The sequence below is a fragment of the Rhinatrema bivittatum genome, chromosome 6, assembly GCF_901001135.1.
Source record: "Rhinatrema bivittatum chromosome 6, aRhiBiv1.1, whole genome shotgun sequence".
NCBI lineage: Eukaryota > Metazoa > Chordata > Amphibia > Gymnophiona > Rhinatrematidae > Rhinatrema > Rhinatrema bivittatum.
In genome coordinates, this window is record NC_042620.1 from 310,196,831 (window position 1) to 310,213,790 (window position 16,960).

Here is a 16,960-nt window from a genome sequence, read left to right on the forward strand (position 1 = left end):
TCAAATCCTGCTTCTCTCCCACTGATGCTCCTTATATGCAAGTCACTTTACCCTGTATTACCTCGAGTACAAAGAGGCCTATTTACTAAAGGTGTTCTCCCATTTTGTGTCTAGTAAATAGGGCCCTTGGACTGTAAGCCTTCTGGGGCCGAGAAATACCTACTGTTTAAAAAAAAAAAAAAAAAAATGTAACTCACCCTTGAGCTCAGGCTTGGAAAAAAAAAAGACGATCAAACTTCATCCACAGCATGCAGGTTTTTAAAAGGTTGCAGAGTACAGATAAAAACAGAAAACGACGAGACAGATCCATTTTATAATATGGCCCCATAGGGTATGCACCGCTGGCCTTGTGCTTTACAACACACCAAAGGTGTGCGACTATAGAACAACATCATAGTCTTAACTCACGAGACCCTGAGACTATGTTCTCAGCAGTAAACACTCTATGGCAGTGGATTCCTATCTGTGACTGTGGATCCCTACCGAATTCAGTGACTTGCTGCTGGGTCATTTAAACAAGAAAGTCTAAAGTACAAAGCAGGACATTGGTGTTCAATGATTTAAGCATACACCACTGCATTTATAGCAATAACAGCATGATTCACTAAGTTTTTCCCCAATTAACACAAACTGGGAGAAATTTTGTGATATCCCTAATGAACATGCATGAGATTTATTTGCATGCACTACCTCCCTGTGTATGCAAATAATTCTCATGCATATTCATTAGGGATATCCTTAAAACATGATTGGCTGGGGGGGGGGGGGGGCCATAGGACTGGTTTGAGCACCCCACTCTAGAAAACTGGGTGAGTGAAAGGTGGAAGCCAGCTTGTGGAGAGCAGGGATTGGTTTGTATTTCCTTCCTGCAAGGTGGCAGAGCCTTGAAGCTCCAGCCTCCATGAAGTCCCAAATCAAATGAGTTTGACTCCAGATTACAAGGCAAGGTTGAGCTTGTCTTGCCTCATACTAGTGAATTCTGGTATCTGTAGTTCTTAGTTCCTCTAAACAAGAATTTCCAACGTACCAAAACTAGTTAAAGGCAATCAAAACCCCGATGGTGAACTCTACCAATACGGACAAGGTCTTCCAGACCACTGTAGTATGTGATTCGCTGTTTTAACTTTACCTTTAATATTTGCTTTAGAAGGTTGATATTTAACCAAGGCTGGGCAGTACCATCTAAAGTGTCAGCATGCTCCTCCTCTGAATCTTATGATACTGCATGATAAGCAGACATCCTGCACTATGTTTTGCAAATGTAACCTCTAGATCTTCACCTTTTACTCTCTATTACCTATAATGGGGCATTCAACCCTTCTACAAAAGTCCAATGCTATTTCATGGCAGAAGTGTGTGTGTTTTACAGAACCCTTCAACTAAGGGTCATATTCAATATCGTGTTTTTTCCCATAGGCAAAGAATTAAATACATTTCTTTCTGAATAAAGCCCTCAAGTCTCTTCAAACCTTATCAAAGCACCTCTTGATACAATTATCCATCGGCACATCAAGTGACATCTTGGGTCAAATGTGAGAAGCAACATTTAAAAAATGTGACTTCCACCAACTGAATGGCCAGCTCAGGATACAGGACAGGAGTTTGACTTGTATTTGCTGAGTAAATCACAGGCAAAATATAAACTCACGGTAAGGCCATGGCAAATCAAAAATTTTAGCTTGATTATGGCGCAATATGTGATGGTCTCTTGCCCAGCAACAGTGTACTTTTTCATTGTTGAAAATAAGGATGCCAAAATGCAGGGTGAACTAGGCTGTATTCATATAGTTCAATGAATTATAATGCTCTCTATAGGCACCTCTACAGTCCAAGTACTGCCATAGTGGCATATATAATATACCACATGACAAGTCTGATCGTGGCACAGTATCTGCTTGGATGCAAAAAAACGTACATGGATTAGGGGATGCCATCGCTGCCATTAGGTCTCACAGAGTAATCCCCTTCAAAGTAAATCAGATAGGTAGCATGCTGTTTAACCCCATATATGAAAAATCTGCTTACTAAGGAACCCCCTACTTGTGTAAGTTCTCCAATGGTAAAAAAAAAAAAAAATGCTGCCCTGCTAACTCCATGTCAGGATAAAATTCTACTTTGGTCACGGTTTTCCAACTCCCACTATTAATAAATTTTGTTTCTTCCAAAGCCAACTGTGTGTGCTACTAAAGTATGAAACTAAAGCACAGGGGTATAGATTCTCTAGATCAATGATTCAAATCCAACTCAGGTCAGTAGTGAGTTATTACCATCTGAAAGTCATTCAGTATGATATGAATTGGCGGTTTCCATTCTGTTCTCAGTGAACAGGTGTCCACATCTTTAGAGTAAAGAGAACAATATAACTAAGAGGCATCTATGTATCCAATTTCAAATAATAGGTCAAAGACTGAATAGGTCTGGAGATAGAAATGTTGGGAAGGAATGGGCCTTCTTTTCTGTAGTGTACCTATCATGTAAGCTAATAAAGGTCTTTGGCATCCTGCACTCTCAAGGATTAAAAAGAAAGATTGCTTTAAAAAAAAAAAGACTCAATGTATGAGATGGCAGTGGGTCCAGAACTTACATCCCAAGGGAAAGAAGTCCCAGACATTGGGTGTACATCTACTAGGATCCAAAGAGCGCCAGAGTCTGTGGGCCGCAGCCAAGTACCATTGCCTCAAAGGCTGGGCTATAGTGCGGTAATTCTCAAGGCATAGTTTTCGGGGTGACCTGGTAACAAAGGTAAGCAAATATCTCATGACTGTTTATCACAGATTCTGAAAACTAGACCTGTTTGGAGGCCTCCAGGGTCAGAGTAGAGAACCATCAACACAGTGGATTGAGGATGGGATCTAATTGGAGGAAAATAATCCTGGCAGCTGTGAATGAAAGCCAATGGAGCCTAAGCAGATCCTCCCTGCTATAAACTGTGCCAAAGGGGAGGCTGTGCAATTTCTGAAACCAGGGCTAGGACTACATCTTCCTGAGCAGAGAAACTCAGACTGGAAACACTGCATGAAGCAAAGCACAAAACATAGAAACCGAGAATATAATGGTAGGTAATGACCATCTGGCCACATAATTCAGATATCGTATGACAGTGTTACCAACTTTGGTTTTAATAATCAAATATATTCATTCTAAAAGGAATTTGACTGTGCCTGGTACTAATGCAGAGGGCTGTGCTAAGAACAAGGAAGGGAGGTAACCAGAGATCAAGTAGGATCTGTGGCAACCCAGTAGACAGAGCAACAGGACAGACTAAGTGGATCAAGGGGTTGTTTAACGGCCGACATACTTTTACCATTTATATAATAAAATCAATCAGTAATTAGACTGAAGCAAATCATTAAGATTTCCTTCCACATGTATTTCAGTCTTGAGATCAAGATGGATATTAACACTGCCATGGTGCTATCTCCACAAATGCAACAGAAAGTATCATTTCTAGAATACTTCTAGTGGCAACTTTAACATTTTTAATCATAAAACATTTCCTAGTGAATTTAGAACCCTAGAAATGGAAGTCCAGTCTTAATCCATAGAACAGATACAGCATGGGCAACAGCTCAGCTAACTGCCTCCTTTATCTTCCCCAAAATACCTTAAACATACGTAGCAGGGACCAACTCTACAAGGGTGGGTGGGTGCCAGCCAGCAAAGGAAAGCAAGTCTCCATGTCAACTCAACCACAGGCCTGTCTGCTGAAGACGCCCAAAAGCAAAGGAAAGCAAGTCTCCATGTCAACTCAACCACAGGCCTGTCTGCTGAAGACGCCCAAAAGCAAAGGAAAGCAAGTCTCCATGTCAACTCAACCACAGGCCTGTCTGCTGAAGACACCCAAAAGCAAAGGAAAGCAAGTCTCCATGTCAACTCAACCACAGGCCTGTCTGCTGAAGACGCCCAAAAGCAAAGGAAAGCAAGTCTCCATGCAAACTCAACCACTGGCCAGTCTGCTGAGAATGCCCAAGAGGGGGCCAATTTGGGTAGTGGTGTGGATACTGGTCTACTAGGAACCACAAAGACCAATTCATTTCATATAAACGGGTAGCAATAAGTGAATTTACTACTAACACGAACTGCACTTGGCCTAGAGAGGACAAGCTCTGCGTCTCTGTGCCTAGCCCCTGAGCCATCCATTCAGAGGGAAAAGGAAAGGGTTCTGTATTCCTGAAACAGTCCCACAAGTCATCCCCGAAATTACAGCTGTGGTGTACGTGCTTCTTTTGATTGACAGACTGGTAAAAATATAACCTGGAAATCACGGAATAGATGTATAAGATGCAATTTAAAATGGATTTCTTTTTTCAAATTGACTTCTGTCAACAGCAGGACAGCAAGTTCCTATCAGAAGACAGGGTTCATAGTATTGATAGCAATAATGCTTTGCATTCCAGACTATTTACATTAGACATTGTTCTACTACCTCTCTTAAATCCTCAGGATAATCCTACACCCACCCCCTCTTCCCTTTTACCACTGTTTCCTGCTCTCCCATGACCAGAGTCATGTATCACAGTTATATGTTCTGCAGAAACATCTCTTTGTGTGCATCTTGGGCCATCCCGCCTGGGTCAACAGCAAGAGGTTGTTTATTTATTTACTTTAATGTCCACATGGGACAATAAACCTCTGGGAAGAGAGCTGGGGGTTGATTGGTCGGTCTTGTTTTGTACAACATGGTTAAAAAGAAAAAAGTTCAGTAGCCCTCCTATGAAGTGGGTTCTCCTGGGAAGCTATTACACTCTGTCTGCTCCAAATTTGCCTGCACTTTGTGTGTGGACACATCCAATTCAGCCAAAAGTCCATAGCCAGGCTTTTGTGACACTCCAGCAGAGCCGGCATGGGCAGGAAGACTAAGTTGTTTTTGAAAGGCAGATCATCCAGATGTCCTTGACAGTGCAAATCTTGAGTATTTAAAAAAAAAAAAAATAAAAATGCAGTCGCTTTTAGCAACAATGTTCTGTGCCCTTCCCCCTATGCCAGAGTGGGAGCAGTTTTGATTCGCAAACATTGACCCCCATCATTACTGTGCCCTCTCACAGCGAGAGTGTGGTGGTTAGGCAGGTCCCAGAGATACCCATCCCTTAACACAGCCACCCAGCGGCTGCCTGCACGCACTGTGCCTACATCTTTCACTGCACAGGCTGTCAACATTCGGGCAACACCAACTACAATGTTAAAAACTACTATCCGTGCAAATGGATTACCAGCCAGACTTATGCAATAGGAGATAAAAGGAAACTGTAAAGTGTTTGGGGACAGGCAAAAAAGAGAAGAGAAAACAGGATGAAAAGAGTAAGAAAGAAAGAATATATTCACAGCCTCCAAGTTTTTTTTTTGGGTTTTTTTTTTTCAAATATATAAATGTTTCTTCTCAAATCTGTGGGCATCCACGGGTGCCAGTTGGAATTCAGCCAGCAGTAAGCTGAATCGAGCTGGGGAGGGAGCCCTTCCGTCTCCACTCCCCCCTCCTCTTCTCTCTCTCTCCCTCCCATCATCGCGTGGGAAAGGTGCTCTCACATCATGATGTGTCGGCGGCGATGCAGCGCCAGGTGGTCCGAGCGGGAAAAGCTACGGTCACAGTCCATGCAACGGAAGGGCTTTATGCCTGTGTGCTTGCGGAAATGTCGGGTAAGTTCATCAGAGCGAGCAAATTTCCAGGTGCAGCCTTCCCAGGTACACTTGTACGGCTTCTCCCCTGCAAGACACAAGAGGAAAGGACAGAGGTCAAGCACAGCTGGGGCACATCCTGTTGGGAGCTTTAGACACTGATGAAGGGATACTAGTGATGGTTCCCCACCAGAGCCCACCATAAACACAAGTTTCTATGATGCCAATGTAATCTATGAAAGCATAGTACTCGCATCATGCATAGGAATATGTAGTGCTGACCACAAAAAAATCAGATGTCTATCAGAACCAGAGGTCACCCACAACATTTCAGCAATCACCATATATCCTCCAGAAATAGGGCACCACTGTAACTTGAAGCATATGAAATCGCTCCGAGTATGATCCTAGTAGCTCAGATAACCAATATCAATAAAAGTATAAGTATTTTAGTATAATATCAATATCAACAATAAGTTTTATTCCCATCTATGAACACCCATGAGATCTTAACACATCTCCAACCATAATAGCCATATAATACTAATGTCTGAATTTGGAAAGTGATTGTTTTGGGGGTTTTTTTGGTTTTTTTTACAGCAGCACAGCAGGAAGAGTCCAATAAAGCTTAAAACATATCACTTCCTCCCAAGTACCTAAAGAACAAACAAGTTTAAAAAATTAAAAACTGCCTGGAGTAGGAGAGTGCACCAACTAGCAACTTTAAGCTATATGGTTGTTTTTTTGAAAGTTTTTATTTATGCATATGTGTCAACAGAATACATATGTAAGAACAATTGAGTACACGCACCATGAACTGCATATAAAATAACGACCATATTATCAGCTACAAAGTAGGCCAAGGAGAAACCACTGGCTCTGTCAAACCGGCAAAAGAAAAGGCGAATAAAACTGTGCAAATAGAGCAAATATCCTGTCATCTATTAAACAGTGTACATTATAGTATATGCAAAACAGTTTTTACACCCCCCCTCCCCCCTTTATGCTCTTCCGCCCCTCCCCGCCCCCCATACTATCCTTATAAAGCTCCGGGTCGTAATCAAGCCTGCTTGCCTTTCCACGTACAATAGGGTCCCCATACATCATGAAATTTGCGGACACGATCATGCCGCACCGCCGTGAGATAACCCATATGGTACACCCTGTCGATTCTTGTGAGAACATTCATTAAGGTAGGAACATCAACGTTTTTCCATCGATATGCTATTTCACATCGAGTAGCAATAAAGATTTGCAACACCAGCATTCTTTGCTTGTCACTTAACTGTCCACATCCACTAAACTAAGTAAGCAGCCCCTGGGTTTCAAGGAGACAGATACCCCCAAAACTTCAGCCACATATCTCATCATTAGTTCGCAGGTGCCCGGTATCTTGGGGCAGGTCCACCACATATGATAAAATGAACCTTTCCCTCCACATTGTCTCCAACATAACTCGCTTAAATTGGGATTCATCCTATGCAATCTGTCAGGCGCCAAATACCATCTATATAGCAATTTGTACCCATTCTCTTTAATATTAGCCGAGACATAACTCCGGTCCATTATATGGCATTGCTCCCGTTCAGTGTCCTTGAAAACTTCCCCAATGTCCGGTTCCCACTGTCTCTGGTAAGACACCTTGGTCTTGGGACCACTATTAATAAGCATGTATATGCGAGATATTGGCCTTTTCAAGGGCCCCGTTTGTTCACAAAATGATTCAAAGATGGACCTGCCTTTACTGAGTTCCCCAGGCGCCCCCTCGGCTCGAAGGAAATGGGCAACTTGCATATAAGAGTACCTATCCCCCTGAGATAACCCATGTGAAGTTTGCAGATCCTTGAAGGGAATCAATTGAGACCCAGCCAAAAATTGGCCCGCTTTTGTAATATTCAATTGTCTCCACCTTTGAGCAAATGTTTTGTTTAAGCCTGGGTTAAACCCCATATTTGATAGAAAAGATGTAAGATGGTATAGCCCCTTGTGCCCCACCAATCGGTCACGCCACTTGGCCCATAGTTTGAGTACACCCTGTGTAAACGGTGTAAGGGTTTTGCTGGTTACTTTCCGAACTTCCTTACTCCAGATCCTATCTGCTAATATCATATCCCCCGAAACTTGTTGTTCGATCGCAATCCAGGGTTTAAGCTCTCCCACTACGCCAAGCATGATTGCAGCATAATACCAGCTTAAATTGGGGATATTTAATCCCCCACGAGCTTTATCTCGGTAGAGAATATGACGGGAGACCCTCAGAGGTTTGCGCTTCCATATGAAGCAAAAAAGTTTTCTTTGCCAAATTAGCATGGCCCCTTCTGGAACCTCAACAGGGAGGGTTTGGTACATATAACAGAATCTGGGCAGAATGTTCATTTTGACAGTCGCCACTCTGCCAAACCAGGAAAGATCAAGCCTATCCCATTTGTCTAAATCTTGTTGAATCTGAGACAGCAAAGTGTCATAATTTAGGCGGTACAAGTCATCCAAACATGCCCCAAGTTTGACGCCCAGGTACTTAACAGTGTCCTTTGCTAAGCGAAATGGCAAGGTACTCCCCACCTCTGTGTACTGGGCTCCCGGCATAGATATGTTTAACAACTCTGATTTATCAGCGTTGATTTTGAATCCTGACAATCTCCCAAACTTATGCATCTCCCCTAGCAATAATTGTAGGGAGACCTCCGGTTTCGTAATAGTAAAGAGGAGATCATCTACAAATAGCGAAATCTTGTAATCCACCTTCCCCACCTGTATACCCGGGTGTCTACGCACTATCTCCGCGAATGGCTCTAAAGAGAGAGCAAACAATAGAGGGGATAATGGACAGCCTTGACGTGTGCCCCGTTTAAACTTCAAAGGGATCTGAGTAGGCCCCATTTATTTTTATCCGGGCATGCGGGTGGCCGTACAATTTCTGCACCCATGTGATAAAGAATTCCCCCAGCCCCACTGCTTCCAAAACTTTGAATAAGTAAGGCCAGTGCACCCGATCGAATGCTTTTTCAGCATCTACCATGAGCATCACCGCTGGAATACGCTTGGATTGCGCCCACCACATCAGTTCTACCACCCTCCGAACATTGTCTGAGGCGAGTCTACTGGGTATGAAGCCCGACTGATCATTCGCCACCAGCTTAGGAGCAACCCTCCCAAGACGAAGAGCCAGGGCCCGGGCCATAATTTTTAGGTCGATGTTGATCAATGAGATCGGCCTATAGGATCCACAAAGTGTGTGATCCCTACCAGGCTTTGCCAAGACAGTAATTCCAGCAGTGTTCACCTCCGTGGAAAGTGTTCCCTCTGTTCTCAAGGCATTATACATAGCCACCAATGGTGATAACAACTCAGCACTAAACACTTTATAAAGTTTGCCTGTAAACCCATCTAGTCCAGGTGCCTTCCCCATTTTAAGATCTTTAATAATGAGAGAAACCTCCCCCTCTCTGAGTTCTGTGCATTAAGCTGTTCCCTCAGCTCTGAAGGGAGAATCGGGAGTGGTAGATCCTGCAGGTACTGATCAATCTCCTGCGAGGAACAAAATGGCTCCGAATCATATAGTAACTTATAGAAATGATGAAAACTTTGCCCAATTTCTTGCTGAGTGTATACATATTGACCTTGAGGCCCCTTAATTTTGATAATTTGAGATTGGGATTCCCTCTCTTTCAATTTCCTGGCCAATTGACAGCCGGCCTTGTTCCCCCATTCAAAATGATGCTATCCTATCCAATTCCAGATTTTGTAAGGCCCGTCTTGCTTCCAAGAGGCGCTGTAATAATCCTGGCTCAAGAGAGTGTTTGTGTCTCAGCTCTAGACTAGACATGATGGAAAGAGGATAACCAATGGGACAGTGCTATACTGGGGTACAAATTATATCGCAATGACAGAGAGGAGCACCCGGGAGGAGGTGTGGTGCTTCATGTCTGAGATGGCATAGAGTCCAACAGGATAAATATCCTGCATGAGACTAAATACAAAATTGAATCTTTATGGGTAGAAATCCCTTGTGTGTCGGGGAAGACTATAGTGATAGGGGTATACTACCGTCCACCTGGTCAAGATGGTGAGACGGACAGTGAAATGCTAAGAGAAATTAGGGAAGCTAACCAAATTGGTAGTGCAGTAATAATGGGAGACTTCAATTACCCCAATACTGACTGGGTAAATGTATCATCGGGACACACTAGAGAGATAACGTTCCTGGATGGAATAAATGATAGCTTTATGGAGCAATTGGTTCAGGAACAGACGAGAGAGGGAGCAATTTTAGATCTAATTCTCAGTGGAGCACAGGACTTGGTGAGAGAGGTAACGGTGGTGGGGCCGCTTGGCAATAGTGATCATAATATGATCAAATTTGATTTAATGACTGGAAGAGGAACAGTGTGCAAATCCAAGGCTCTCGTGCTAAACTTTCAAAAGGGAAACTTTGATAAAATGAGAAAAATTGTTAGAAAAAAAACTGAAAGGAGCAGTTACAAAAGTAAAAAATGTCCAAGAGGCGTGGTCATTGTTAAAAAATACCATTCTAGAAGCACAGTCTAGATGTATTTCACACATTAAGAAAGGTGGAAAGAAGGCAAAATGATTACCGGCATGGTTAAAAGGGGAGGTGAAAGAAGCTATTTTAGCCAAAAGATCTTCATTCAAAAATTGGAAGAAGGATCCAACAGAAGAAAATAGGATAAAGCATAAACATTGGCAAGTTAAATGTAAGGGAAGTCCTTGTTCCAAGTTGGAAAGGTCTTCCCACCAGGCCAGAGATATCCTTAGAGGGCCCGTTAGAGTGACCGGAACCTCCAGATCCTGAGACGCCTGCTGCCACTGGAACCGCAAGGCCCATTGGGGGCTCCTCATGCAGAGGCAGGCCAGAGGAGTCACATGGATGGAGGCCGCCATATGGCCCAATAGGCGGAGCAGGAGGTTGGCTGGCACCCTCTGGCTGTTGTGGATGAGGGTAGCCAGTGAGGCGAGGGCAATCGCCCGGTCCCTGGTCAGAAAAGCTTTCGTTTGTGCTGTGTCCAGCCTGGTACTGATAAAGTCCAGCTGAGGAGATGGATAGAGGTGCAACTTGGGGAAGTTTATAATGAACCCCACCGTCTGCAGGGTCTGCACCCTCAAGGCCAGAGCTTGCAAGGCTCTGGAGCAAGAGTCGCTCCTGACCAGCCAGTTGTCCAGTTATGGAAACACATGGACCGAGCAATGCCTGAGATAGGCAGCCACCACCGCTGAGCATTTGGTAAAGATGCAGGGGGCCAATGCCAGTCCAAAGGGCAGCACTTTGTACTGGTTATGTGCACTCCCCACCACAAAGCAAAGGTACTTCCTGTGGTTGGGGACAATCGCAATGTGTGCGTACGCCTCCTTGAGATCGAGGGAGCAAAGCCAGTCTTCTCTTCAGAGGAGCGGGATCACCGTGCCCAGAAAGATCATCTTTAAATTTTCTCTTACGAGAAACTTGTTCAGTGCTCCGAGGTCGAGAATGGGGCGTAAGCTGCCATTCCGTTTTGGAATGAGGAAATACCTCAAATAGAACCCTTGGCCCTGCTGATGACGAGGGACCGGTTCCACCGTGCCAGCTGCAAAGAGAGTGGAGAGATCCATTTGAAGGATGACCAAATGTGCAGATGAACCCCACGATGGACATGGCAGTCTCTGGGAGCCGGCTTAAGTACAGATGTTATCCCCTTGTGAATGATGGAGAGGACCCAGCATTCCGATGTTATCTCTTCCCAGTGACAGGCGAAGCTGAGGAGCCTGCCGCCAACTGATGTCAGGGGTATGGACAGCTGACTTATGCTCACTTGCTGCCAGTCAAAAGCCCGTAGCTGGGGCTTGCTGGGGGGGCCGGTTGGGGTCTAGGTGCCCGCTGTTGGTGGGGATGGACCCTGGAACCGGTGCAAGTCGGATGAGTCCAAGTGGCCGGAGCATAATATTTCCTCTGCCAATAAAAGGGTTTGTAAGAACCCTGCATGGAGGATTTCCTGGCTGAGGAGGGTCCAACTGAGGTGCTAGCAGACAGCTGCTGAAGGGTATCATGATGGTCCTTTAGTGCGCCACTGCATCCCGGATCTTATCCCTGAACAGATTCTCACCTGTGCAGGGGAGGTCAGCAAGCCTATCCTGGACCTCCAGCCAAAGGATCAGAGGCCCGGAGCCAAGCTATTCTCCTGGTGCCGATGTCCACGGTGGCTAAACGAGCTGCCATCTCAAAAACATCATAGTTGTAACACACCTCGTGCTTTCTCGCCTCCAGATCCAGCGAGGCAATGGCAGAAAGGGCTTCCTGCTGTTGCTGGGGAAGACCTTCTGCAAAATCTTGGACTCGTTTCCAGAGACTGCGGTTGTACTGTGTCATATAAAGCTGGTAGGAAGCAATACGGGCAACCAGCATGGCACCTTGGAAGATTTTTCTTCCCAGGGCATCCAAGCTCCCTATGCTTGCATCCCGGAGGTGAGCGGAAACATGGGTACGGGAGCACAGGCCTTTTTTAAGGCAGATGCCACGACCAACAACTGGTGGGGGAGCTGTCTCCTATCAAATCCCATGGCTTGTTGCACCAAGTAGGTGGCATCGGCCTTCCTGTTAATGGGGGAGACAGAAATGGGGTGCTCCCACATATGGAGGAGGAGTTCTTTGAAAATATCATGGATCAGAACCACCACGATTTCCTTGGGAGTGTCGATGAACTGGAGAACCTCCAACATCTTATGACACACTCCTCCTTAATGAGCTGAAAGGGAATGGCCTCAGCCATAGCCCTGACAAATCCTGCGAAGGACAAGTCCTCGGGTAGCAATCAGCGCTGCTCCTCCAGAGGAAGGGCTCTGAAAGGGGGTTGTCTGAGCAGTCAGAGGATGAGCCTGTGGAATAGTCAGCCCAGGGGTCATAGGGCCCCTCCTCCTTACTGGGACCAGCATGTCATTGGCGAGGTCCGTGAGGGGCATCAGCCCTGGGCTCCGAAGGCTTCTGAGGCCTCGAGGGTACTGGCACCATCGATGGCTCCCCTAGCATGGAGAGGATCATAGGCTACGGTAAACCAGAGGGATCTAGCAAAGGCTCGCGGAATAGTGGGCGAGTGAACATAGTACCAGCCATATCTTCCTCCTCCCAAGAATTGGGATCGCTCCGATGGAGGGCATTGATGGCCGATGGGGCATCGAAGGCCCCTCGGGCACCAGCTGCGTCGGTAGGGCACCCAGAAGGACGTCCAGATGCTCCAGCAGTGGTGCCAACAACGATGATGGAGGCTCGGGCACCGGTATGGGGGCCAGTGGCACCGGCAGCTCAATGCTTTACAGTGCTTTCAGCACTGCCAACTGCATCCTGCGATCCAACTCCTCCTGGATATCTGGGGTGGCCAGGACTGATGGAGGAGGACGAGGCGTCACCGGCTCTTCCTCTGGTCTCCAAGGTGGCACAGTGCCCTGCACTAGTGTCAGTGGGGTAAGCCTCGGGCTACCAGGAGCACCGGAGGATGGGGCCTCTGATGGCCGGTGCAGCTGCTGATGCCGCTCCGGAACCGGAACCGTGCGTCAAAGGTGACCAGTGTTGATGCCTGCGGGAGCATTTTCGGTGCTCAGCCCGGTCTTCCCCCAGCATAGAGGAGGCAGATGATCCCGACTATCCGGGAGAGCGGGGAGATCGTGGATTGATCCCCCTCCCCTCAATCCTTGGAGGTACTAGCTAGAGGGACCTTTAGGGGAAGCAGGTCGCATGGCTCCCCACGATCTTTAGGCATCAAAGGGACCAATGCAGGCGTAGAGGACTCCAGGGTCCTGAAAAGTTTCTCCATTTTATCAAGGCGCACCCGACGCCCTTTGGGTGTTATCTGGTCACACAGAAGGCATCCCCAGACGTCGAGTGAGGCCCCTAGGCAGAGGATACAAACCTCGTGCGGATCCATGATGGACTTGGTCCATAGGCACTGGGGGCACCGAAGAAAACCTGTCGACGCCATGAAAAACACCCGGCGTGCAGTCAATGACTGGTGGACACCGTGAAGCGAAGAGTCTGGAAGCGACCGCAAAGTTGGAAAAAATGGTCAAGAAAGGGACCTGCCGTACCAAGGAGGCACCAACCGCGAAAGGGGACCCGGTGAAGACCTGACAAAAAAGCTCGAGGATATCGAGGGAAAAAGTGGAAAAAGAAGAGTTCCATGGACCGCGCGGCAACTGTACCACGGAAAAGAAGAGATTGAAGGGGGACCTCGCGTGGACGAGCGGATAGCAGCAGCCTGGGCATGCCCAGTCTGCTGGTCAGAGCTTCTAGAAACTTTGACAAAAGTTTTCTGTGCCAGGCTTTATCGGATGATGTCACCCAACATGGGAGGACTACCATCCTGCTTGTCCCAGGAGAAATCAGAAATTCAGCAAAACACAAAACATTTAATGCATTTTTACCAAAACCAGGATCAGCAAAAGTAAAAAAAGCTGAAAGCAGAGTGTGTAGGATGCACCTCGCATTCAGTTCCACAAAGCCGATTGATATTGGGATATGCTGCCACTCTCCCAGCACCCTGCGCCACAGAGCTGAGCATTACTGGCATATGCTGCCCCTCCAGGACCCTTCCTCCACAAAGATGAGTATCACTTGGATATAATACCCCTCCCCCCAGGATCCTAGCCCTACACAGCTGTCATTAAGATGTGTAATTTGATGTACATTGTTTTTGTTTTAAATGTGTATTTTTACTATGTATGTTTATCTTTTTGTAAACCGCTTAGACAGATTTCTGCCTAATTTGCGGTATATAAATTCTTTTAAATAAATAAATAAATAAATGCTGTTCCTCGCCAGAATCCTGCCTCAGACAACTGCGTATCATTGGGTTTATGCTGCTTCCATCCAACACCTTTCCCCTACACGGCTGATCATCCTGGATTCCCAGTCCTGGCCTCCCTGATATCCTGCACAAAGCCTCAGGGGAATACTCTGCACCACTGCTGCCAGCCTCGGCAGACATTGGTAGGTAAACATCTGCATTCCATTGCCTCAGTCTCCGAACACACACACACGGATGCTGCTATTTTCATGCCGTCTAGTTCCTGCTACATAGAGTTATGAGGCCCACAGGAAGTGAATCATATTAGAACGCAACCCTCCCACCGAACACCTGCACACTCCCACATGGCTTGCATGCCTCTGGCTCTATCAATGCGATCATCATCTAGAGACAGCCACAGTATCTCAAACAGCAGCGTTCAGCCAGCAGAGGAAGAATGGAGAGAGATGAAGGGCAGACAGAGAGAGAAAGTGGCAGCACAGGAGGGAGAATGTGGAGAAGTGCAGCAAAGTGCGGGGGAGGGGGGAGGAGAAAAAATGACAGCAGCAAACAGGAGGAGGAAACTGGAGAGAACAGCGACAGAGTGAACAAGCACTAAGGGAAAGCAGACAGTAAGAGGGGAAAGAGAGAGAGAGCAAAGGTCATGACCCCCACAAAGAAAAATAAGGCAGAGAACAGCAAGAGTCAGCATGGGAAGGAAGGCAAAGAGCAGCAACAATAGGAGGAGAGGCGGTGGGGTGGTTGGAGTCTAGCAGCAAAGGGAAGGAGGGGAGCACAGAAGGAGGACCAGCAGATCCAGCAGCAGCTGTTAGGATAGAAGAGCCTGCTGCAGAGCAGGCGCCAGACCAGAGCGCAGAAGGGATCAGGGAGGGAGAGCAGGAGCAGAGACTAAAGCAGCAGCAAAGAGGGAGAGCAGAAAGCAGAGGCAAACAATTCTAATTAGTGCTAGCTTTGCTACCTTTCTGAGAAAAGAAAAAAAAAAAGGAGGTACTAGTAATCGCATGCAGGATTTTTTTTTTTTATATGAGGGACCTCAGGGTAAATCAGGCAGGTGGAGGAAAAAGGTGCCAGTATTCCACACTGCTAAGGACCTTCCCCCCCATCGTAATTATTATTAATCATTTGAACATTGCATGCCAGATGTACACAGTTCTGTAAAGAGACAAAATGGACAGTACCTACTCCTTGGAGCTTACAATCTAGTTAAGACAGACAGGTAAGACACACAGACAAAAAATTAAATAAGACTCTTTGCGTTAGCAGGGTAGCCCCATGAAATGGTAAAATCTAAACCAGGTGGGTTACAGGTGAGTTTACCTGAGGAAGGGGCAACTCGAATTACGCAGAGATGCAAGGAACGGGGCCTCTGAAAACAGCTACTGGGATGGATAGAGGTAATTCTTGACAGGTTAAGTGCAGAATCATTAATGTCCCTTCATAGCCTTGTGGTACTGTTAATTAGTGCTGCTCATTTACTGAAATATAAGGTGTGCAGCAGTCACTTATCCTCATGCTTAATCTCAGGCTCTGCCCTACCTCTAAAAGCATTCTTTACCTATGTTGTCAGTATCTCCCATTGTGTGCATTTGTAATGGCTCAGAAACACCATTTCGAGCCTAAGTTGCACACCAGATATGGCTCTGCAGTGCTCATCAAAAGGGCAAATAGTTTTTAAAATAACTGTTTACGTGTGGACCATTCCCGTCCCCTAAGCCTGCCAGCAATTTCCTGTAACCCTCCTCTCTCTCCACCCGGCCCCACTGAAGCTCTGCTTGGTATGGTGAGGTGGGGGGAGGAGATGGCACTGCGGCGTTCCCCTAATTCCCTACCAGGCACACCCCCTGGCAATGTTCCTGCAAAAGGACCAAGCCTGGCACACCGCCCCCTCCCCCAATAAGAACCAAGACACTGGAATGGCTGTGGCGAACTCAGATTTCCATTAGCTCAGGGCTCAGAAACCTTCTGTTTGGTGCCTAAACCTGGGAAGGTTGCTAGGTTACTGGATAAGCGAGAGGGAGGAAGTGGGCGAGGTAAGCAGCTTCCAAGCTCTCTCCCCGCTCTCTGCCAACTCCGTGTACACAAAGAGCATTGTTAAAGGCCTTATCAGCCAATCAGCCGCCTGGGCTTGCTGCAGGTTCCAGCAGCCGTTGTCCCCATTCGCACGGCATGGCCAACGCGTGCTATCCAGAGAAGCGGAACTGGAACAGCCTCGCGCCTACGTGAGGGGCGCAATTAATCCCAGCACGCGTCTGTTTACAACATGAGCTGTTCTGGATTTCCCAGGCAGAGACGGACTTTGCACCCTGCTGGTTTAGACATGGATTTCCCCTTTTTTAAATTAATTTATTTATTTTTGAACAGCGTGATCCGAGGGACACTGTCAAGGAAATGCACGAAGCCTGCTCCGAAGGTGGCTTTGGAAAGTAACAATACGCTGCCGATCGACTTTCGGCTCTGTCCTGTGCTACGTCACTTCTGACTCCATGAGCTGACTTTTGGGATGGTTTGTGGGAGCAACAGGAAGATGAAAGTAGAAGCGATACTAAGACGAAGGCCAT

General features: G+C 46.5%; 1 protein-coding gene across 4 annotated transcripts in view; it reads right to left on the reverse strand.

Moving 5' to 3' along the window:
• Window positions 1–242: 242 nt before the first annotated feature.
• The window catches only part of KLF8 (Kruppel like factor 8), a 305,491-nt gene continuing 288,773 nt past the window's right edge, over window positions 243–16,960 (reverse strand). For 3 of the 4 annotated variants that reach the window (XM_029607458.1, XM_029607459.1, XM_029607461.1), the window contains one exon: window positions 5,520–5,701. In XM_029607458.1, coding sequence (XP_029463318.1) covers window positions 5,520–5,701 — 182 coding nt within the window. Of the gene's footprint in view, window positions 5,702–16,960 lie in introns of all 4 variants that reach the window. The other variant, XM_029607457.1, reaches the window with a different exon arrangement.